Raw genomic sequence first — 23,886 nt, forward strand, 5'->3', positions numbered from 1 at the left:
GGGATTGGAATGACTCCTTACCCTCTCCCTTAAAACCCACATCCTTTCGTCTTTCCCTCTCCTTCCCTCTTTCCTGATGAAGCAACCGTTGGTTGCGAAAGCTTGAATTTTGTGTGTATGTTTGTGTTTGTTTGTGTGTCTATCAACATGCCAGCGCTTTCGTTTTATTAGTTACATCATCTTTATTTTTAGGTATATTTTTCCCACGTGGAATGTTTCCCTCTATTATATGCTGAAATGTAGATTTTTATATAATGGTATTCTTAAGTGAATATATCTGTTTGATTTGCAAAATAAAGTGGTAATAATTGCTCTTTCATTTACAAGGCATTGTATTTCTACATCTGTACAATGCCTGAACTGTTTACTTTGGTGTTTGTGTGCCATCTTATTTATGACAACCATCACGGTTCTTTCTGCTGGAACAAAATTAAAGAAAGTGCTGAAAGAATGTAACTTTATATTCATGGAAAAAGACATAAGAGGCTCAATAATGGGAGAGGACGGACACAAACAACAAAGGACAACCGAGCGAGACCTTGCGAACCATAACAAGCAAGTAACAACGTAGTCACAAGAACCTCACGAATCAACCATGTCCACTCGTACACGGAACAAAGTAATGAAAATATGCTGTCTGAGGCGAGATGTCAATAGACGCTCATAAAGATTAAACTGCCTGGTGAAGCGAGATGCAGGCGCTTAAATACATGATCGGCGATGCCGCTATTGGTCGCTGGGACCACTTGTTCCACTGTGGCACCCTCACATTAAACGTGCGCCAGGAGGCGCGCGTCGCCACAGCTTACGGCACGATGATGCAGCAGAGACCTCTAGCGGTCTTTGATGTCCATGCTGTCTGGCCCGGATTCAAAATCCACGGCGCACAGTACCAGAACATCTCTTTTAGGAGAGCTGCACCTGCGACAGAACTACGTCGTTCATGATTGAAAGGTGTCACTAATGACACCATTTTCTTCTTCACAGTGTGCATATCACCTTCTAATAGCTGAGTTGTTTCCCTCCAAGCATCTAGTCTTGTCAGTTTGTTTTTATAATCACAGTTGGTAGAGGCCCGTAAACATTCCCGTTTATGATAAAACTCTTATCATATTTAATGCTGTCTCCGTATTCCACTCTATACTCCAGTATTTTTAAACACAATAAATACATGCCCTTAATGAGAGCAGACATTGTCTGCAGGGGAAACAGCAACTGTCGAAATTAAGTTTCCAACACAGTCACAAGTCACATTCAGTATGTTTTATTGACTGCTTTTACTCTTTAATTTGATAGCCAACTACTGTAATTTAAACTGAAAATTACAGAGTTTCTGATGCTGCTTGTGTTAAATTAAAGAGTGGAACTCATCAAAAATCATACGAAGTGTGACTTGTGGCTGTCCTGAAAAACTTGAATATACACCTGTTCTAGAGATACAACAAATCACTACTTAACAAATGTACATTCAACCTGATGTCCACACTAGGAAAGGGGGTCCTAATGCCAACTAACCACATATGCTTTGATTTTACTGCCAGCAGACCAAACTGCAATCAAGGCCAAACAATTTGTTGGCTCATGTTTGCTACTGGTACGTACTAAGCAAATCTTGTCCAACAAAGTGGTTGGCTGTTATTTGTAGACAAAGTGCATGTGTGCCTTAACATGTATACAAACAGTCCAGTAACGGACTATAGAAATAATTAAAAACAAAATCATTGGCGTTCTCAGATATAAGAAAATCATTCAGCAGAAGTTATGAAGTAATTGAATCTCTACAGTTAATCACTGCTTACAATTACTTATTCCACAGCAAAATTTTTCTGCAAGATGATGGGGTAGCAATGGGTTCATGACTAGTGGGCACATGAGCTGATATTTTCATTAACAGTTTAGAAGGAAATTTTTTTATTAATTTCATTGGAACAGCTGAGAAAATCCTATATTACTGAAGATATGTTGCCATTTTAACCCTATTGAGGGCACAGTAGAAGAAAGTAATATGCACTCACAATTCAACAGCTTACATCATAAAATTAGATTCACTATGGAAAGAGAAAAATAAGAGCATCAACATCTTAGATTTAAAAATTTCAAATGACGAATCTGGACACACATTCAATATTTTTTATAAACCAAAAATAACTGATGTAATTATCCATAACCAGTCCTGCCACCTGAGAGCACACGAACTTTGATATCTTCACTTTATGATACATAGACTGGCCAACTGACCACTAGCAAAAGAAAGAAAAAAAACTGAGAAGGAACTAGATATATAATGTGGGTGTAACAATGTTTATTCCAAAAACTTTGTGGACACACAAGTCAAAACGAAAACTAATGAAACACTCCCCAGTCTGGTAGATGAAATAACATTAATAAGAGAGACAAGCGAACAACAGAAAAACAGTTTTTGTATGACCCTATTTAGGTATTGTTTCTGACAAAATTACTCAGTGTTTCAAGAATACAGTATTAAAAACTAGCTGCAGGAACGTTAACAGTTTAAAATTATTATTGAGACGCATACCACGAAAATCAGAGCCTTTTTCACAGTCAGGAATATACAAAGTTAACTGTGAAGAATGATCAGAATTTTATATTGGTCAAACAGGAAGAAAAGTTAGTACACGATTTAAGGAACGCATGACAATAAGTGATAATATCCCACCCACCTTTGCTGCACACTTCAGCCACCAACCACAAAATACCTTATATTAATAAATCCCTACACATATTATATAAGTTACAGAAAGGTAAAATTGTGGATGTGGTGGAAAAAACTGAGATTTATATCCATCGAAAGACCAGTTGGATAGAGTTTTAAATGAACAAAAAGACCTGCAAAATGGAAATTTCTTAGGCGACTTTTCAACACTTGTGCCAGGAAGCATTATAGAACCATAGAATGTATAATTATCGCTATACTCATTGATGAATAAACTGAGGTAACAGAAGTCATGGGATACCTTCAAATATTATGTCAGACCTTTTTTTGTCCAGCATAGTGCAGTTACTCGGTGGCCATGGACTCAACAAGCCGTTGGAAGTCTCCTGCTGAAATATTGAGCTATGCTGCCTCTTTATCTGTCCATAATTGTGAAAGTGTTGCTGGTGAAGGTTTTTGTACATGAACTGACCTCTCCAATTGTGTCCCAAAAATGGTTGGTTGGAATTCATGTTGGGTGATCCGTAAGGCCAAATGGAATTCATGTTGGGTGCTCCGTAAGGCCAAATCATTCACTTGAATTGTCCAGAAAGTTCTTCAAACTAATCACGAGCAATTGTGGCCTAGTGACATAGCACATTGTCATACAAAAAGTTCCATTGTTGTTTGGGAGCATGAAGTCCATGAATGGCTGCAAGTAGTCAGTGATGGGTTCAGTTGGACTAGAGGACCCAGTCTGTTCCATGCAAACACAGCCCATACCATTCCGGAGCCACCACCAGCTTGCACAGTGCCTTGTTGACTACTTGTGTCTGTGGCTTCATGGGGAACCTTATCATCAGCTCTTGGGCCTCAGCAGACCAGGCCACAGTTTTCCATTCGTCTATGGTCTAACTGATATGGTCACAAGTCCAAGAGAGGCACTGTAGGCGATGTCGTGCTGTCAGCAAAGGCACTTGTGTTGGTTGTCTGCTGCCATAGACCTCTAATACCAGATTTCACCACACTCTCCTAATGGGTATGTTCGTCACACATTTCATATTGATTTCTGCAGTTACTTAACACAGAATTGCTTGTCTATTACCACTGACAACTACATGCAAACACCTTTCCTCTCCGTGAAGACTGCTGGCCAATGTGTTGTCTGTGGTGAGAGGTAATGCCTGAAATTTGGTATTCTCAGTACTCTCTTGACACTATAGATCTTGGAATATTGAATTCCCTAATGGTGTACAAAATTAAATGTCCCATGTCTCTAGCTCTAATTACCGTTTTACATTCAAATTCTGTTCATTTCCATCATACGGCCATTATCACGTCGGAAACCTTTTCACATGAATCACCTGAGTAGAAATGACAGCTCCACCAATGCACTGCCCTTTTGTACCTTGTGTATGCTACACTACCGCCATCTGTACGTGTGCATATCGCTATTCCGTGATGTTTATCACCTCAGTGTATGACTAATGCAAAAAACTGTGCAGCTGTAAAGCAGGGCATGAAAGGTTTTGTTCTGTTTTGAGGTATTTATTACTGTTTCATTACACTACTATGATTGACTTTTATATACATTATCTTTGTAACAACAAGTTGAAAATGATGTGCTCCCATGATAACAGAACAAATATTTCCAACTTCCTTTATGGAAGTTGAATGCAGTCATATTTACACCAACAGTGAACGATACTTAAATATACATAAGAACAAAGACCTACATGGTGTAATTAATAGGCTTCTGTAAAATAATTGTAATCTTCCCAATATACACTGTGTGATCAAAAATATCTGGACACCCCCCAGAACATACATTTTTCATATTTGGGACATTGTGCTGCCACCTACTGCCAGGTACTCCATATCAGCAACCTCAGTAGCCATTAGACATCGTGAGAGAGCAGAATGGGGCGCTCCGCGGAACTCACGGACTTCAAACGTGGTCAGGTGATTGGGTGTCACCTGTGTCATACGTCTGTATGTGAGATTTCCACACTTCTAAACATCCCTAGGTCCACTGTTTATGATGTGATAGTGAAGTGGAAACGTGAAGGGACACATACAGGACAAAAGCGTCCAGGCCGACCTCATCTGTTGACTGACAGAGACCGTTGACAGTAGAAGACGGTCGTAATGTATAATAGGCAGACATCTATCCATATCATCACACAGCAATTCCAAACTGCATCAGGATCTACTAAGTACTGTGACAGTTAGATGGGAGGTGAGAAAACTTAGATTTCATGGTCGAGTGGCTGGTCATAAGCCACACATCACGCCGGTAAATGTGAAACGACACCTCGCTTGGTGTAAGGAGGATCATTGGATGATTGAACAGTGGAGAAACATTGTGTGGAGTGATGAATCATGGTACACAATGTGGCGATCCAGTGGCGGGGTGTGAGTATGGCAAATGCCTGGTGAACGTCATCTGCCAGCATGTGTAGTGCCAACACTAAAATTCAGAGGCAGTGTTGTTATGGTGTGGTCGTGTTTCTCAAGGAGGAGACTTGCACCCCTTGTTGTTTTGTGTGGCACTATCACAGCACAGGCCTACATTGATGTTTTAAGCACCTTCTTGCTTTCCCATTGTTGAAGAGCAATTCGGGGATGGCGATTGCATCTTTCAACATGATCGAGCATCTGTTCATAATCATGGCCTGTGGCGGAGTGGTTACACAAAAATAACATCCTTGCAATGGACTGGCCTGCACAGAGTACTGACCTGAATCCTATACAACACCTTTGGGATGATTTGGAATGCCGACTTCGTGCCAGGCCTTATCAACTGACATCGATACCTCTCCTCTGTTCAGCAGTCAGTGAAGAATGGGCTGCCATTCCTCAAGAAACGTTCCCACACCTGATTGAAAGTATGCGAGAGTGGAAACTGCTGTTATCAAGGCTAAGGGTGGGCCAACACCATATTGAATTCCAGCATTACCGATGGAGGGCACCACGGACTTGTAACTCATATTCAGCCAGGTGTCTGGATACTTTTGATAACATAGTGTCTGTACGAGGGCCATTCAGAAAGTAACCTCCGGTTGATTTAAAAAAATACACCAAGTTAAATAAAAATATTTTAATATATACATCTTACAACTACATCTTTGCACTATTTTTCTACATAGTCTCCATAGCGATTGAGGCACTTATCGTATCTCTTCACAAGCTTTGAAATTCCTTCTGCATAAAAATCACCCGCTTGTGCCTGGAGCCAGCCTATGACTGCATCTTTGAGCTCTTCGTCGTCATCAAACCGCTGTGACCCGAGCCATTTCTTCAAATGCATGAAGAGGTGATAATCACTTGGCGCCAGGTCTGGGCTGTAAGGTGGATGGTTGATAACGTCCCACTTGAAGGACTCAAGAAGGGCCGTTGTTCTGCGAGCAGAGTGAGGACGGGCGTTATCGTGCAAAAAAATGATACCGGAAGTCAGCATACCACGGCGTTTGTTCTGTATAGCCCGTCGTAACTTTTTTATTGTTTCACAGTACACGTCTTGATTAATGGTCATACCACGTTCCATGAATTCAACCAACAACACCCCTTTGGCATCCCAAAACACCGTTGCCATCGGTTTTCTGGCAGAAAAATCTTGCGAGGCTTTCCTTGGTTTGGTAGGCGAATTGGAATGTGCCCACATCTTTGATTGTTCTTTTGTCTCAGGGTTCACGTACTTAATCCAGGTTTTGTCACCGGTCACGATTCTGTTTAACAATGGTTCTCCTTCGTCCTCATAACGTGACAGAAAGTCTAATGCAGAGGCCATTCTTTGAGTTTTGTGGTGGTCGGTAAGAATTTTGGGCACCCATCGTGCACAGAACTTACGGTAACCCAATCTTGCTGTCACTATATCGTACAAGAGAGTCTTAGAAATCTGTGGAAAACCAGTAGACAACTCCGACATTGAGAAACGTCGATTTTCACGAACTTTTGCATCAACTGTCTGAACGAGTTCGTCAGTCACCAATGATGGTCTACCACTCCTCTCTTCATCATGAACGTTTTCTCGTCCACTTTTAAATAAACGTACCCATTCACGGACAACTCCTTCACTCATAACTCTTGGTCCGTACACGGCACAAAGCTCACGATGAATAGCTGCTGCAGAATATCCTTTGGCTGTAAAAAACCTTATGACAGCACGCACTTCACATTTGGCGGGGTTTTCTTTTGCAGCACACATTTCAAACTGCCACAAAAACTAAACTAGCGCAGGTACGATGTTCACTCGACCACGGCTTGATGCCGACTGACCTGTTGAGTGCGTGAACGCACAGATGGCGTCGCTACTCCCCCCACAACCTGCACTGTGACCAATCAGAGGTTACTTTCTGAACCGCCCTCGTACATTAAAAACATCAGCGTTATATATAAGAGCTTTACATCAGCCTTGTGTATAAGAGCTTTGCAACAACTGCTCAAAAGTAATGTGCTTTTAAAATGACGAAAAAGTATTTCCAATTTATTTTATGACAATTATATGCAGTCTTATGAGCAAAGACATACACGGTGTAACACGCCATTAACAAATCCTCTGTAAAATATGTTATAATCCACCTAGTATATCATGGGATATGATTTGTTCTTACATGAAATTCGTGATACATACACGGTGTAACACGCCATTAACAAATCCTCTGTAAAATATGTTATAATCCACCTAGTATATCATGGGATATGATTTGTTCTTACATGAAATTCGTAAGTGATACTAATGCACCCATTGTATGATGATTCTGTTTTGGATACTTGTAAATGGTCTAAGGTCAAAATTGTACAATTCTGCATAAAATAGAGAAAATGTCGGCTGAAGGCATCGCAAAATCATTTAAAAATTTATTTTACAAAATGCATAACACTGTGTTGTCTGTGATAATGTTATTTAGTCTGCTACCAGTTTCAGTTCTAAACCATCATCAACAGCAGCTGTACAACATACAAAAGTGGGCAATGTAATGATGCCAAATGAAGTAAGGAAAGCAGAATAAACCATTAAATTGATTGAAATACTCACAAAAATTACCACAGATGCATCACATGTCTTACACGCTTTGACAGAAGTTGCCATTGAAAACCATAATTGCCAATAAACAAAAAAAATTATGACAAGCTTAAAATATAATGGTACATTGACAAAATGCCAACATGTGATATACAGCAATATAAGTCAAAGAACTTCAGAGTCAATGATTACAGTCTTGACCTAATCCAAAGAAGTTGCCATTAAGGACATCCATGGTAGTCAGATTAAAAATTGAAGTATTAACAGTTCTACACTCGATTGATAATATATATATATATATATATATATATATATATATATATATATATATATATATATATATATATAAGATGATGTGACTTACCAAATGAAAGTGCTGGCAGGTCAACAGACACACAAACATACACACAGAATTCAAGCTTTCGCAACAAACTGTTGCCTCATCAGGAAAGAGGGAAGGAGAGGGAAAGACGAAAGGATGTGGGTTTTAAGGGAGAGGGTAAGGAGTCATTCCAATCCCGGGAGCGGAAATACTTACCTTAGGGGGAAAAAAGGACGGGTATACACTCGCACACAAACACCTATCCATCCACACATATATATGTGTGGATGGATAGGTGTGTGTGTGCGAGTGTATACCCGTCCTTTTTTTGATGAGGCAACAGTTTGTTGCGAAAGCTTGAATTCTGTGTGTATGTTTGTGTTTGTTTGTGTGTCTGTCGACCTGCCAGCACTTTCATTTGGTAAGTCACATCATCTTTGTTTTTAGATATATTTTTCCTACGTGGAATGTTTCCGGGAATGTAGAATATGTAGATGCAAAACATCTAAAATTTTATACATATGCCGCAATCTAATTTTTTATTTTATTTATTTATTTATTTTATTTTATTTTTTATTTTTTAAGGAACATGGTATTCATTTAAACTGTTACTCATTTGTTAGAAGAATATGTCATCCAATGTGTACACGAAAACAAAATGTAATTGAAAGTCCATTTATCATACAGGTAAAAATTTTTATGGTATGGCATGAGCCTACACTTCAACAAATTGGTTCAAAAATATTTCATCAACATTACTAAATTTTCATAAAACAAAATAGAAAAAGGACGAATAAGTACACAGACAAAAATTAATAAAGGAAAAACAATACCCGGTTATCAAATTGAAATACAGGGAAATAATCATATCATATTACAGTTGTTTTAGTTGACGAAACCAGGATTGCACTGGGAAAAAATAAAGAGGGGGCTTTTAACCCTAACTTTAAACTTATTGTAAAAATAATATAACTGTGAAAATAATAAAATATTGTGGGCCTGTGAGGGAGTTTATAGGAAGGGGGCAAGGAAAAGGAATCAAATGTATGATAAAACTTACAAAATTATGTTGTCAAAAATTAATATAGTTATAAGAAGTTACAAAAGTGCAGAACTAAGGGACATTGCCACCACGAAGCTATGGAATTTGCAGAAATGATAACAGAGCCAGTCTAACATACATGGTATTTCTTATCTAAAAGTAAATAAAAATAGAACACAGATGCCAATGTATAGAATCTGATCAGGATTAATGAGCAGAAAGTCAAAACCATTGATGACTGTATTTACATTTTCATGATACTAACTACAAGTTATGAATGTGGTTAAGGGAATTCAATTATAAACTGTATTGCTGCACATGACGATAAGTTTTATTTGTCTACGGTACTTCGTATTATACATTCAAATCTATGAGGGGAATAATAAATATTTTGAAACCAGTTTCAATCAATCACCATGAGAGAAAGAACGAATGCGTCAAAGTATAGGTTCATACCATACCTCTCCACAAATTTTTATCTGTATGATAAATGGAATTTTGATTACATTTTGTGATTGTGTAGACATTTGATAACATAGTCTTTTAACTGATGTATAACAGTTTAGATGTATACCATTTTTCCTGATAAAAAAAAGTTAGGTTGTGGCATATGCATAAAATTTTAGACGTCTGTCATCTGCATATTCTACATTCCTTTCGTATTTCCCTTCACTCCTAAAAATTTTATTTCCTTCATATTAATTTATTTTAATATGTATTTTCATCAACTGATTTTAATATCATGGATTGCTCCGTAGCTTGTATTGTACATGCTTGCATTTTTGACTGGATTGTAAAATATTGTATATTCATACATTCATTAATCCTGTTATTATATTGCTTTATATTTTATTTTATTGATTTTTTTATGTAATATCAATCAAGTGTGGAACTGTTAATACTTCATTTTTTTAATCTGATTACCACAGATGTACTTAAGGGCAACTACTTTGGATTTGGTCAAGAATGCTATCATTGACTTTGAAGTTCTTTGACTTCTATTGGTGGACATCACATGTTGTCATTTTGTGAATGTGCCATCATATTTTAATCTTGTCACATTTATTTTTATTTTTATTGACAATTATGGTTTTCAGTGGTAATTATGCCAAAGCATGTTTGGCATGTAATACATCTGTTATAATTTTGTGAGTATTTTGATCGATTCAATGGTTTTTTTATGTTTTTCTTATTTTGTTTGCCATTGTCACATTGTCCACTTTTGTATGTTGTACAGCTGCCATTGATGATGGTTTAGAACTGAAACCGATGGCAGAATAAAGAACACAAGACAGCACAGTGTCATGCATTTTGTAAAATTTGTACATGCTGTTGACCATTGCCTAAGTAAGATGTTCAGTTAAAAATTTGTCACAGATGCAGACACCACCACACTGAAGAGTATATAGTGTATTTTCATTGACCTTACTAGATACCTTTCCTTCTAGTGTGAGATTGGGGCTGCTAAAAACTATAATATGGTCACCCAAATCAGTAAACCTTCACTTTGGTTCACGTTTGGGAGAAGATAGTCGGGTCCAAACACTTATTACCTCTGTAACCCATTTACAACAACAACAGAAACAGGATGTACAGTATGTCTCACCTTGGCTGCTCACAATACTTCGTTGACGGTAGCGAAACAGTCAACAGTTCAAACAAGAAGATTGTGCCCGGGGGATGGTGAACCACATCACCTGTGGGATCCAATGAGCTGCCACCAACTCCATTCCTGTCTAGTAACCACTCCAGACGACAGCCTGCCTCTTGGCGGAATGACGAATGCTGCTCAGCAGTCAGAGCCAGCCATGCAGCTTTGTGGAAATTCAAGCAGCATCTAACTACAGAAAACCTTCTTGCCTTCAGATCTATGAGAGCACAAGTGAGGGGAGTGTGATAAAAGAATGGAACTCCTGGAAGGAATTTGTGACTCCCATTACTCTGTCCACTTCCACTGTGCATTTTTGGGACTCAAAAGGCGGATTTCAGGCTAGGGTAGTATATCTCCCCTTATAGCTTTGTTGAGAAATGGAGTCATGGTGGATGAGCCGAAAGATGTTACTCCCTCATCCAGACAGTCTACTGCATTCCAGTTGTGTTCATTTACCAAAGGAATTTTTAATCTGTAAGACAGAACTGCATATGATTTTGAAGGTTATTGCAGAAGATGGGTTAAAACTCTTCAAAGAATTAGATTTCTGCTAGGAATTTCTGAGTGTCATCCAGGCTATTCAACATGCGTTTCTGTCAGAGAAACATACAGAACATCCAGATTGTCAACCAACCACACAAAAACAAGGACAGTACAGGTAACATCCTGCTGAATACATGGGAATTCAGGGAAATGAATTCACTGGTAAGACAGCCAAGAATGCTTGAACTGGAGACATAGTTGCAAAATTCGATACCTCTGCAATCATCTCTCTGCTGAGGCACAGGTTTGTACATCAGTGTGAGAAAGTGTCTTGAAATGAAGGAGAGTGGCCTGCCTTCCACAAAACCAACTACCAACTGTGGCATAGCTTCTGTTGATGCAGTTCCTGAGCAACCTGCTCACGTATTGTGTAGGGGACAGGCCAAGCATGAAAAAATCATGATTGCACATTGTCTTTAACAGTGACGTGCACTTCAAAATCTTTAGTCCATAATCCTGGTTTAAAAAGTTCTGCGTACTTATTACACAAGTCAGATACATTGGTGTGAAGCACTGACTCGAGACTTTTGTAGTTGTGGGCTACCAATCATTTCATAGGTGTCTTTATTGATGAGGGGAACAGATGCACCCGTGTCAAATTGGAACTTTATTGTCCTTTGAACCACTCCTAATGGGACAGAAACTTCGTTCTTCTGTCCATGGACTTCAGCAGTTGTCTTCTGTGAAGTGGAAAAGCCTGCCTGGGTAGCTGTCGGCAGTGTTTGCTTAGACTTGACAATATGTACATGCTGAGAGTTAAACTGTAGGCTTGTGTTAGACTGGCATTGTGAATTGTAGCACTGTAAATATACACTCTGTATATGACCTTGCTTACCACACTGGAAATACTTTGAATTACAACAAGGGAAAGCTTGTGTATCCTGCCTAAAAAGACCACTTATGACAAGATTTTTCTTACATTATTCTGAAGTACACCATGCTTGCTACGAGGCTGAAAAGAGTTACCTTTACTTTTACAGTGAATCTGAGCCCTGTTTCTATTCACTTGTACATTCACTTTAGACTGTGTACCTTGTGTGCTATGAACAAGAGAAATAGGTGCAGATTCAAAATCAACTTCTGTTGTGTCCACCACACTTTGAGACTCTACAGTTGACAAAACTGCTTTTGGATCTGGGTCTGGCAGTTTGAAAATGGCAGTCCAAATGCATTCATCCGACACATTTTGTGTGATTGTGTCATGTAACATAACATAACATCACGATAGCTTAGTCTACAAGAACACTGGATGTTTCATTTACTGTTGAGCTGCTTCTTAAGACAAAAGAATTCAAATCTCTCTGCAACTAATGGATTTGTGCCTTATTATGCTGATTGAGCTTATGAACGAGTTCATCATAAGCAATTTCTTCTGTTTGCAGCAATGGTGCTGCTTGTTGCTACAGCAATGTTGTAATTTGTTGCATGCTGAGCAGCAGTCATTCAGTCTGCTGCACCTGATACTGAACAACTTCGTTTAGAGACTTTTCTTGTAGGGAATTTGAAGAGGATCACTGCTGTCAGGTGCAACGGGACAGTACATGGAATCAGTGACTATGAGCAAAAATGTGTGCCAGCCCGGGATTCAAACCCAGGATCTCCTGCTTACTAGGCAGATACGTTAACCACTGCACCATCCAGAACACAGCATTATCGAAACTGTGTGAACTATCGCAGCACATCTCATGGCTGATTCACATTCCCACTGAGTACCACCTATTCACAATCCCTGTCCATTTGACTCACTGTTCACTACTCTGAAATTCCCGCACGAGTTCCGAGGTATTTGTGCATCCATTTCCTAGCTGGGCAAAACACACACACACACACACACACACACACACACAAAATTCTTAAAGATATTCTGAGAGAGACTGATTAAGGATTTTTAGGGTAGGAAGAAAAGGTAAGGTGGGCGAGAGGGGTCAAGTCATTGAAATTGCAAGTTGGAAATAAATATTTCTCACACTACTTGTTTGAGAAAGAGCATCTGCAAATTTTTTTCCAGAAACTAAGATAGGTGAAGTTAGAAGAAAAGGCTGTATCTGAATTTATTAATTCATGTATGGGTCTTCACTTATATTTGTGAACTGTATTTTGATGAAAGTGGAACATTTATGCCAAGATTAAATACCTCATTTATCAAGTGAATATTATTATACATTAATATGTCTCTAATAACCTGTGTTGATATATTTCATAATTGGTAAAAAATGAAGACTAGAACAGATGTTTAATGCACTTTGGAACATTCCCAGTAATATTAATTATTTCCTACTATTTCTAGGTGGCTTCCATGGTAATTGACAAGATCTACAAGACCTATTCTGTGCCAGAGGACAGAGACTGGATGAGGAAGGAATTGTCTGGATTTAAAGACGACAAGACTGTTTCAAAGTTCTTGGAAATTATTGAGGGACAAGGATGTTTTTGTCCTGAATCTCCTGAATGCAAGCTTCTTCAGTCCTTAGTGGAATGTGTAAAACAAGAAGAAGAAAGTAGTGTAACAGTGTCCACAAAAGTAACATTACAGATGCTGATTGAAAAGTAAGTGTGTGTGTGTGTGTGTGTGTGTGTGTGTGTGTGTGTGTGAGAGAGAGAGAGAGAGAGAGAGAGAGAGAGAGAGAACAATTTCTTTGTACTAAAAGTAAAATTCTCTTTAGAAAAGTATGAAATTATGTGAGACACATGGGAGAGAAACAGTTTCATCTTCAGTTGTGCCTCCAGATTAAATACATGTCAACTGAAACAGGTACATCACCAAAAAGGAATGCATTCTGTATACAAAATCTCAAAGTATAGCCATGTTTCAACACAGTTATGACTGGCTCACAATTATATTTAGAGGTTTGCTATATGGCTTGCACTCCCTTTTGATGACATCTCTTTCAGAAGAAGTTTACCTGATCTGCGCCGGCCGCGGTGGTCTAGCGGTTCTAGGCGCGCAGTCCAGAACCGCGCGACTGCTACGGTCGCAGGTTCGAATCCTGCCTCGGGCATGGATGTGTGTGATGTCCTTAGGTTAGTTAGGTTTAAGTAGTTCTAAGTTCTAGGGGACTGATGACCACAGATGTTAAGTACCATAGTACTCAGAACCATTTGAACCATTTTGAACCTGATCTGCAGGTACATCTTAAGATGAAGCTGCAAGTTTTGAAACAGATAATGTAAATTGCAATTGCGGGATGTATTTTCATCCTAAAAGTATGTGAGAATCTGCTTGTTGTAATCTGTCTACTGCTTATTCTGGCATTATTAATTTTGTGGGAGTCATATTTTGTGTGAATTATTAGTATATCTTCATTTAGTCGCTGATTAATAGAAAGGGAAGCAAAACCTGACAGAATAACGTTATGCCATTTCATAAAGTTCTCCTTGTACTTTTCAGGGACCTGGCTTTGAATGCTCTTGTGCAGAGTGTTTTGAGTGATTACTTGTTGAAATGCAACTCTATAGACAGAAAGGAATTAATAAGTACTCTGCAACCAACTCTTGAGCAAATTTTGGATGCAGGACTCGATACATTTAATGCAGTAATGTTATTCATTCAATATGTCTGGTTTGGGTCTAGTAAAGTAAGTAAACTATATGATGACTGATGACCAGAACTTTTCACGGATGATAATTTTTTGTTTAAATTTTAGGTACCTTTTGATATTAATTAGGATGTACCAAATATGAGTTTCGTATGTTGATTTTTAACATTTGCTAATCGTACAGTTGGTTCCAAAATTTTCTCTTGTGATAATGCAACTGTTTCTTACACATTACTTAGATTTATATTTAAAAGATCCTACTTGATAAATGAAAACCAATTGTTGAATTTTACAATAAAGCCAGTGGCAAATGGCATTTCCATAATCTCATCAAATAAAATGTACAGGGTGAAGCAGTTAAGACAAACCACCACACATATATCCAGAACAATTAAATATATCAAGATGCCTTTTTTGTTAAGTTATAGTGGACAGTGTGGTTAATTTTTTTATCCATGCAAGTAATTTGTAACATTTATGGCTGCCAAATTATACACTGACTTTGTTTTTTTAAATAGGACCATTTACTTTTTTTGTGCCATTGGAAAAAGCATCTGAAGAGAACTTGCTGATGTAACTTATCTGGAACTTGATAATATAGTAACAAGATAATAATGACCCAAAACAGTGCCCCATTATCAAGAGAAGAGGCCCCCTGCATGCTGACCAGACTTAACATTTCTGAAATTTTATATATGGACAAAAATAAAAGAAGAGGTTTATGAGGAAACACTGTTGACTCCCAAAGACATGAAATGCTTTGTAACATGGGCTTGTGCAGCTGGAAGTCCAGATTAATTTCAGTGTGGACTGTCATCTGTCCTGAATCACTTTGTAGCATGCATCAGTGATGAATATCAACATTTTCTGTACATGATATGGCAGTCACAATAATAAAGACTTGAACTCTACCTGAGGTAAAAGTTTAATTACATATGCCGCAGTAAGACAGATTTTTAAGGAACTATTTTTCCTGGGGACGGGGCAGTGGGTTATTGTGTTACTGTGTTACTGACTTCCAAACAAGTTCTATCACTGAAGTCATCTTCAAAGCCTTTTTCCAGTACCACAAAGAAGAGTATGGTTCCATAAAATCAAAAGCCAAAGTCCAGAATGAAATTTTCACTCTGCAGCAGACTGTATGTTGATATGAAACTTCCTGACAGATTAAAATTGTGTGGTTGATTGAGCCTCAAACTCAGGATCTTTGCCTTTCGCGGGCAAATGAGTCACTATCTGAGCTACCCAAGCACTACTCACAACCCATCCTCACAACTCCACTTCCACCAGTACCTCGTTGCCTACCTTCCAAATTTCAGAGAAGTTCTCTTGCAAAACTTGCAGGACTAGCACTCATATTGTTGAGACATGTGCTTAAAGTTTCGCCGGAGAACTTCTATGAAGTTTGGAAGGAAGGAGATGAGGTACTGGCAGAAGTGAAGCTGTGAGGACAGGTAACGAGTCGTGATTGGGTAGCTCAGGTGGTAGAGAATTTCCCACAAAAGGCAAAGGTCCCAAGTTCGAGTTCTGGCCCGGCACACAGTTTTAATTTGTCAGGGAGTTTCAAAGAAAAATTCAGTCTCCTAATGCAGCAGCTATAAATGTTAAATTACTTGTTTGCTTCAGAAATGTGTGTTTAAATTTAATGTCTTAGATATCATTGTCAGTTACTTGCATTAGATTTTTAGACTTTGGACTATTATATTTATAGCAGTCTGCCGAATTATTCATACATTAAAAAAGTCTACCATTTTCAGGTTTAGTGCATATACTATAGTGACTGGATGCAAAAGAAACACGACAGCTGTCATTACTGCAATAGTACATGAGAATTTTCTCATCCCCAGATATGTATATTATGATTGCTTACCCTTCTATCTGCAAGAAGTCTTGATCCAGCATTGAAGGTTACAGTCTTAGGAAAGACTTGTTTATTCACAAATATTTAGTTTGGAAACTTTGCATGCATACTATAGTCTGTAGGCTTTAGAGTTTGTAACAGCTGTAATCAGTAGGGATGGATTTTCCTCGAGATACCAAATTTTAAAACTACGACTCACAGATTTCGTTGTTATCTGCTAGGCAATAGTGAGACTTCAGTCTAAACTATAGTGACTGCATAAGATATGAATTTCTTAGCATTGGAGTATGATAGTCGTTCATGTTTGGTTTCCATTTGACTCACATACTGATGACATTATCACAGGACACCTCTAGATCGTGTTTAACTTATGCACTGTCCAGTCACGTTAATGTGACAATGTGTCAAAAGTCCGAATAATCGCCTTTTGCAGCATCGACTGCTGCGAGACATGCAGGAAGAGAGTCACTGAGGTTCTGGAAGGTACCAATAGGAATGTGGAGCCATTGCGACTCTAGTGACATGTCCAACTGTTCTAGGTTTCTTGGTTGAGGATCTGTGGCTTGTACAGCCCAGTCAAGCTGATCCCACAGATTCTCAATTGGGTTTAAATCCAGGGAGTATGGTAAACTCCTCCTGGTGCTCTTTGAACCACGCACATACACGGCAAACTGTGTAACACATTACATTGTCCTACTAGTAGATGCCATCGTGCCAAGGAAATACAAACTGCATGTAGGAGTGGACATGGTGACCAAGGATAGATGTGTGCTTGTGTTGGTCCATTGTGCCTTCCACAATGATGAGGTCATCCAGGCAATGCCAATAAGACATTTCCCAGACAAAAGCGCTCTCTCCCTTCTGATAATTGTTGCAGGGTGTTTGCTTTGAGATGTTTAATGTCATACATGCAGACGGCCATCTGTCTGATGGAAAATGTAACTCATCTGAAAAAGCCACTTTTTGCCACTCAGTGGATCTCCAGTTGCAGTATTGGTGTGCAAATTCTAGCCTTTGTCAGTAGCATACAGCAGTCAGCATGGGTGCATGACCCCCCAGAGGGCTCGACTCTCTTTGGCGGTTTTGTCGGTGGTTACCACGGGTGAGTATCCTCTCTTTTCTTCTTCCTCCCTGTGCACTCCTGAAGGCCAGCCCACACGTCTGACGCGTAACAGGTTACTGGGTAATGCGTAATTCCCAGCCTAAGGTCGACAGGTAGGGTTCGCATGTACTCCCTGGTACAGGCCAGGCCCAGGGAGGGGTGATTGCCTGCGCTGTAACCTTCCCAAATTGCCGATTGGTCCCTCTGTCAGATGTTTGGGAGGTGTGAACAATCACCTAAGGCGGGTGCCCCCCCTTGTGATGGGGGCCGCCAGTTGGAAGGAGCGTGCCATCGGAGTCTCTAACAATCATGGGGGATTTCCTCGCTATGAGTCAATCATCTTCCCACTCAACTCCTACTGAACGTAAACACAACAAGGCTAATGATTCAAAGATCCTTCTCACTGCACCATGGTTCCTCATGGTCTCATGTACTGAAGATGGTCAGTTCTTCGCCACGGTAAATCCGTTTATTATTCAGAAAGGTGTAGATGCAATTGCTGGTCCTGTGAAATCCTGCTCTCGTTTATGAAATGGCACTTTGCTTTTGGAGACCACTTCTGATTCTCAAGCACAACAACTGCTTGCTGCCTTGCTTCTTCACTGCTACTCTGTTTGTGTCGAGGCCCACAGAACTTTGAATTCATCCCGTGGAGTAATTTTTCCCAGGCTGCTCGACGGTCTACTCGAGGCCGAACGACAATCTCATCTCTCTGATCAGGGTGTCATTGCTGTTCATCGTGTAATGAAAAAAGTAGATTCCTCCTTAGTGCCTACCCGCACTCTCTTTCTCACCTTTGATAGAGTGGTGCTGCTTCTGTCCAAGCTCAAAGAAGACCATGAAATTATCACTATCAGGCCATACATTCCGTACCCAATGCGCCGATACCAGTGTCATCGTTTTAACCACACTAGAATGTCTTGTTGACACCCAGCCAAATGTGTCACCTGTGGTAGGGATGCACACAAGGGCAGTTGTCCACCCCCTTCTTCCCACTGTATCAACTGCAATGATGGCAATGTCACCTTCTCTCAGGAGTGTCCAGTGTATCTTGATGAGCGAGCTGTTCAAGAGATTGTTATCCAGTTGCTCGCAAGTTACTGGCTAGTTACAAACCCTGTGTTCTCTTGTCTGGTACATACAGTTCTGTTGTTGTTACCCTTGCTCCATGAAGAACATGGCCACACAGACATGTGACCTCAAATTCAGCTCTGAGGTCATGAAATCACCCAGTGTCAAAGTAGCGTCACCATCCCCCCGTTCAGCTGTGCAACAAGCCATCAAACTCTCGCCTCAAGGGGCGAAACCACCAGCTACACAACTGGTAGACTGGAAAGGTCAGAAGGAGTACTCCCATGAAGACTTCCTCTGTTCCTCCAGCCAAACAATACCCGTGTTTTCATCTACCCGGAAAGGCTCAAAGTCCTCCAAAGGCAAACGGTCTTCTCCTTCGCCAACCTTGAAGAACCTCTTTGATGGTGTCAGCACATGATACCTTTGCTTGTCCAGCCTCCATGTTGCTGGTGTGCACCAACCGACTGCACAAGCGAGCTGATGCTTCTGTGGACCTCATGGAGCATGATCCTCCTGCTTCTGTGACCAGTAGTAGTGCCTCTTACCCAGCTGTCACTCGGCAGCTGCTGAGGTGATACCCCCACGTCTCTTCATCAAGACTCTCCTCCAATGGAACATTTGCGGCCTTTGGTCCCACAAAGAGGATTTACGGTTGCTTCTAGCGTGCCAGCGTCCCCTTGTGCTCTGCCTTCAGGAAACGAAATTGTTCCCTCACGACCACTTTAAGCTTTCACGTTTCTTACTGATTCATTTTGACCTTTCCCCTGAGGTTGGCATTCCCTCTCATAGGGGCGTGATGCTGGTCATACGGGATGTATTTCGTAGTCAACCCATCTCGTTCAATGTCGCCAGGGCAGACTTCCTTCAACTTACTGGGCAGCTACCTCCCCCATTTTTGCTACTTGGTGACTTTAATGCACATCATCCCCTTTGGGGTTCTCCCAGGTCCTGTCAGAGAGGTACCCTCTTGGCTGACCTTCTTAACCAACTTAACCTCTTCTGCCTAAACACTGGAGCACTCCACTTTCAATATGACTCCTCACACACCTATTCACGTCTGGACCTATCCCTCTGCACTGCCCAGCTTGTCCATCATCTTGAATCATCCAGTGTTTCTGACACCTACTCGAGCGACCATTTCCCGTGTGCTGTCCATTTGCTGACCCCTACCTCACCCACATGCACGCATAAATGGTGGCCTCCTAGGGCTGACTGGCAGCTTTACTCCTCCCTAGCGACCTTCGAACAACAACATTTCCCCCGTTGTGATAACCAGGTGGAATATCTCACAAACGCTATCCTTACTGTTGCAGAATGTTCCATCCCCTGCACTTCCTCTCTACCACCACGTTGTGTCCCAGTCCCTTGGTAGACTGAGGCATGCCGCGATGCAATTCATGCACATAGACGTGCTCTCTGTGTTTTTAACTGCCACCTTACGCTGGCAAACTGCATTCATTGTAAACAAGTCGCAGCATACCTTGGCAGTGCCAAGGGTAGGTCCAGATATGAATAGGTGTGTGAGGAGTCATATTGAAAGTGGAGTGCTCCAGTGTTTAGGCAGAGGAGGTTAAGTTGGTTAAGAAGGTCAGCAAGAGGGTACCTCTCTGACAGGACCTGAGAGAACCCTAAAGGGGATGATGTGCATTAAAGTCACCAAGTAGCAAAAATGGGGGAGGTAGCTGCCCAGAGTTCCACACCTTCCTCTGTCGTGTGGGTGGACCTGTGATAGCTGCCTGGAACCAAGATCCATTTCCCAATTTCCGGCCTGAAAGTCGCTGACGATGTCACCGTGGACCCTGTTGCTATCTCCAACATCTTGGGCCGCCATTTTGCGGAAGTTCTGATCTTTTCCCACTATCACCATGCCTTCCTCCATCGGAAATGAGTGGAGGAGGCTCAGGTGACGCTCTTCTCTTCTCCGAATCATGAGTGCTACAATGCTGTCTTTACTATGAGGGAGCTAGATCATGCTCTCAGTTCATCAAAATCTTCTGTCCCACGGCCAGTCGCCATCCACATTCAGATGTTGCAGCACGTTTCTCTTGTGGGCAAGCACTTTCTGCTTAAAACACGTACAACCGCATCTGGACAGAGGGCACATTTCCTGGACGCTGGCGTGAAGCCATCGTCATACCCATACCTAAGCCCAGTAAGGACAAAAACCTTTTTTCCAGCTACTGCCCCATCTCTCCTGCCAGCTGTGTTTGTGAGGTGATGGAACCTATGATTCATGCCTGGCTGGTGTGATGGCTCGAGTCTCGACATTTACTGACGAATGCACAGTGTGGATTTCGAGCACAGCATTCAGCCGTTGACCATCTCGTCACTTTGTCCACCCATGTCATGAATGGTTTTCTGTGGAAATCCCAGATTGTGGCCATTTTTTTTAAATTTGGAGAAGGCCTACAACACCTGCTGGTGAACTGGTATCCTCCGTACTCTTTACACGTGGGGCTTCCGTGGGCGACTGCCCTGTTTCCTTTGAGCATTTTTAAAAGACCGAGTTTTCAAGGTGCATGTGGGTTCTGCCATGTCGGACACCTTTATCCAGGAAAATAGTATACCTCAGGGTTCCGTCCTGATTGTTGTCCTGTTTGCTATCACCATTAACCCTATAATGACCTGTCTCTCACCAGGCATCTCCGGCTCTCTTTTTGTAGACGATTTTGCCATCTATTGCAGTTCTCTATGGACCTGTCTCAATGAGCGACATCTGCAGTGCTGTCTTCATCATCTTTACTCCTGGAGCATTGACAATGGCGTTCGCTTTTCCCCTGACGAAACCATCTGTATGAATTTCTTTTGGCACAAATGGTTTCTCCCACTGTCTCTACATCATGGGCGTGTTGCCCTTCTATTCATTGAAACTATGAAATTTCTGGGGCTCATGCTTGATAGGAAACTCTCTTGGTCCTCCCATGTGTCTTACCTGGTAGAACACTGTACACAGTCCCTCAATCTCCTATGTGTCCTCAATGGTACTTCCTAGGGTGCCAATCGAACCACTCTCCTTTGTTTGTACCTGTCCCTTGTCTGTTCAGAACTTGACTATGGGTGCTTTGTTTATGCGTCTGCACGTCCATCCCTCTTACGCCGTGTCAACACTGTCCACCATCATGGCATCCATTCTGCCACAGGCGCCTTTTACACCAGCCTTGTTGAGAGTCTGTATACTTAAGCTGCTGAACTGCCACTGTCCTACCGCCGTGACTTTCTCCTTAGCAGGCATGCCTGCCGTTTGTCTGCCATGCGTAGCCACCCCTCCTATGTCTCCTTCTTTGATGACTCATTTAATTGTCAGTATGGGGCTCGTCCCTCTTCTCTGTTACCTCCTGGAGTCTGCTTTCGCCACTTGCTACGGCGGCTTAACTTCACAGTACCTGCAACTGTCCCGGTGGGTGTGAACCCTTCACCACCTTGGCTTCGTGAAGCAGCCCATGTTAACCTTGGCCTTCATTCACTTCATAAGGACACTACTCCAGCATCGGTCTATCGCCTCCAGTTTCATGACCTTCACATGGAACTTTGTAATCGTACCTTTGTCTACACTGATGGCTCTTGGACTGACCACGGAGTCGGGTGTGCCTTCATCATTGACACCCGTGTCTTTCGATATCACCTTCCGGCACACTCCTCAGTATTTACAGCTGAGCTGTTCGCCTTGTATCACGCCACAGAGTACATCCGGTGACACAGCCTTTCCAATTGTGTCCTCTGCTCAGACTCACCCAGTGCCTCCCAAAGTCTATGTGCGCTGTACACTGCTCATCCCTTTATGCTGCGGGTCCAGGGAAACTATCAATTGCTCACTCTTCATGGAGCCAGTGTCATGTTTCTGTGGAGTCCCTGGCCATGACAGTCTGCCAGGAAACAAGGCTGCTGAAGCTGCTGCCAAGGCTGCAGTCCTTGTACCTCAGCCCACGAGTACCTGTATTCCCTCTGATGATCTCTGCGTTGCTGTCTGTCAGGAGGTGGTGTCTCTTTGGCATCGTGAATGGTTCCTTTTTCAGAGGAATAAGCTTCAGCTCATTAAGCCTCTCGCAGCACCTTGGACGACCTCCTCTCGGCCCTCCTGCTGGGAGGAGATTATTTTAACTCGGCAGCGTATCGGGCACTGCCTTTTTAGCCATCATCATTTGCTAAGTGGTACTACTGCACCACTTTGTACAGATTGCGCCCAAATTTTAACTGTCCACCATTTCTGCTGGAATGCCCCTTTTTTAACAATTTATGTGCCAGCATGGGTTTGCTGTCCGATTTATCAGTCGTTTTAGCGAATGACGTGCGGGCTGTCAACCTCGTTTTACTTTTTATCCATCGAAGCAGTATGGCGAAGGCCATTTAATTTTGAGTTTTGGACCTCCATTTCTGCATGGTGTTGTTTTTAGCCCTTTTTCCACGTGCCTGTTTTTAGCTGTCTCCTATTCTGTCAATTGGGACTGACGTATAGTCGTTTAACTCCTCTCTGTGTTCGTGTTCTGTAGTTTTGACTTGGGCCCATATGACCCCAGTTGTTTTTTGCGCCCTAAAGCAAAACAAAAGAAAACAAAACAATGGTTGCATGAACCAGTTGCCTGCTATGGAGACCCGTGTGCAGAAACGTTCTCTGAACGTTTGTGAAGGAGGCACTGTTGGTAGCCCCTTGGTTCATCTGGGTGGTCAGTTACGCAACAGTTGCATATCAACTGGCCTGTACACGTCTCTGCAGCTATTGGTCATCCCTGTCATCTATAGCCTGTGGTGCACCACAGTTGCCTTGGCATCGGTTTTGGATAGGACCATTTTTCCATACATGGTAACAGTTTATGAACTTAGCTCTTTCAGAAGTGCTTTCACCCGTGGCCCAAAAGCCAATGTTTATGCCATTGTGGCCATCAGATTAATCACTCCGTTTCTGCATTATGACGATGGCTGAACTGTTTTCAGCTTTTGTCCAATATGCTTAATATACCCTCCATTGCTAGTGTTGCCACCTGCCATCTGTGAGTGGTTATTGCATGTTGACATCAAACATAGATGGTGGTCAAGTTAATGCGACTGGACTGAGTGGAGGATGTTAAACACTAATCTTGT

At 41.4% G+C, this 23,886-nt stretch overlaps 1 protein-coding gene across 6 annotated transcripts in view; it reads left to right on the plus strand.

The window, feature by feature from the left end:
• The window catches only part of LOC126248614 (pumilio homolog 3-like), a 179,852-nt gene that overhangs the window by 70,860 nt on the left and 85,106 nt on the right, over positions 1 to 23,886 (plus strand). For all 6 annotated transcript variants that reach the window (XM_049949767.1, XM_049949764.1, XM_049949762.1 and 3 more), the window contains 2 exons: positions 13,525 to 13,784; positions 14,626 to 14,812. In XM_049949767.1, the coding sequence (XP_049805724.1) occupies positions 13,525 to 13,784; positions 14,626 to 14,812 (447 nt within the window). The remainder of the gene's footprint in view (positions 1 to 13,524; positions 13,785 to 14,625; positions 14,813 to 23,886) is intronic.

This window comes from Schistocerca nitens, chromosome 3, assembly GCF_023898315.1.
Source record: "Schistocerca nitens isolate TAMUIC-IGC-003100 chromosome 3, iqSchNite1.1, whole genome shotgun sequence".
NCBI classification, from domain to species: domain Eukaryota; kingdom Metazoa; phylum Arthropoda; class Insecta; order Orthoptera; family Acrididae; genus Schistocerca; species Schistocerca nitens.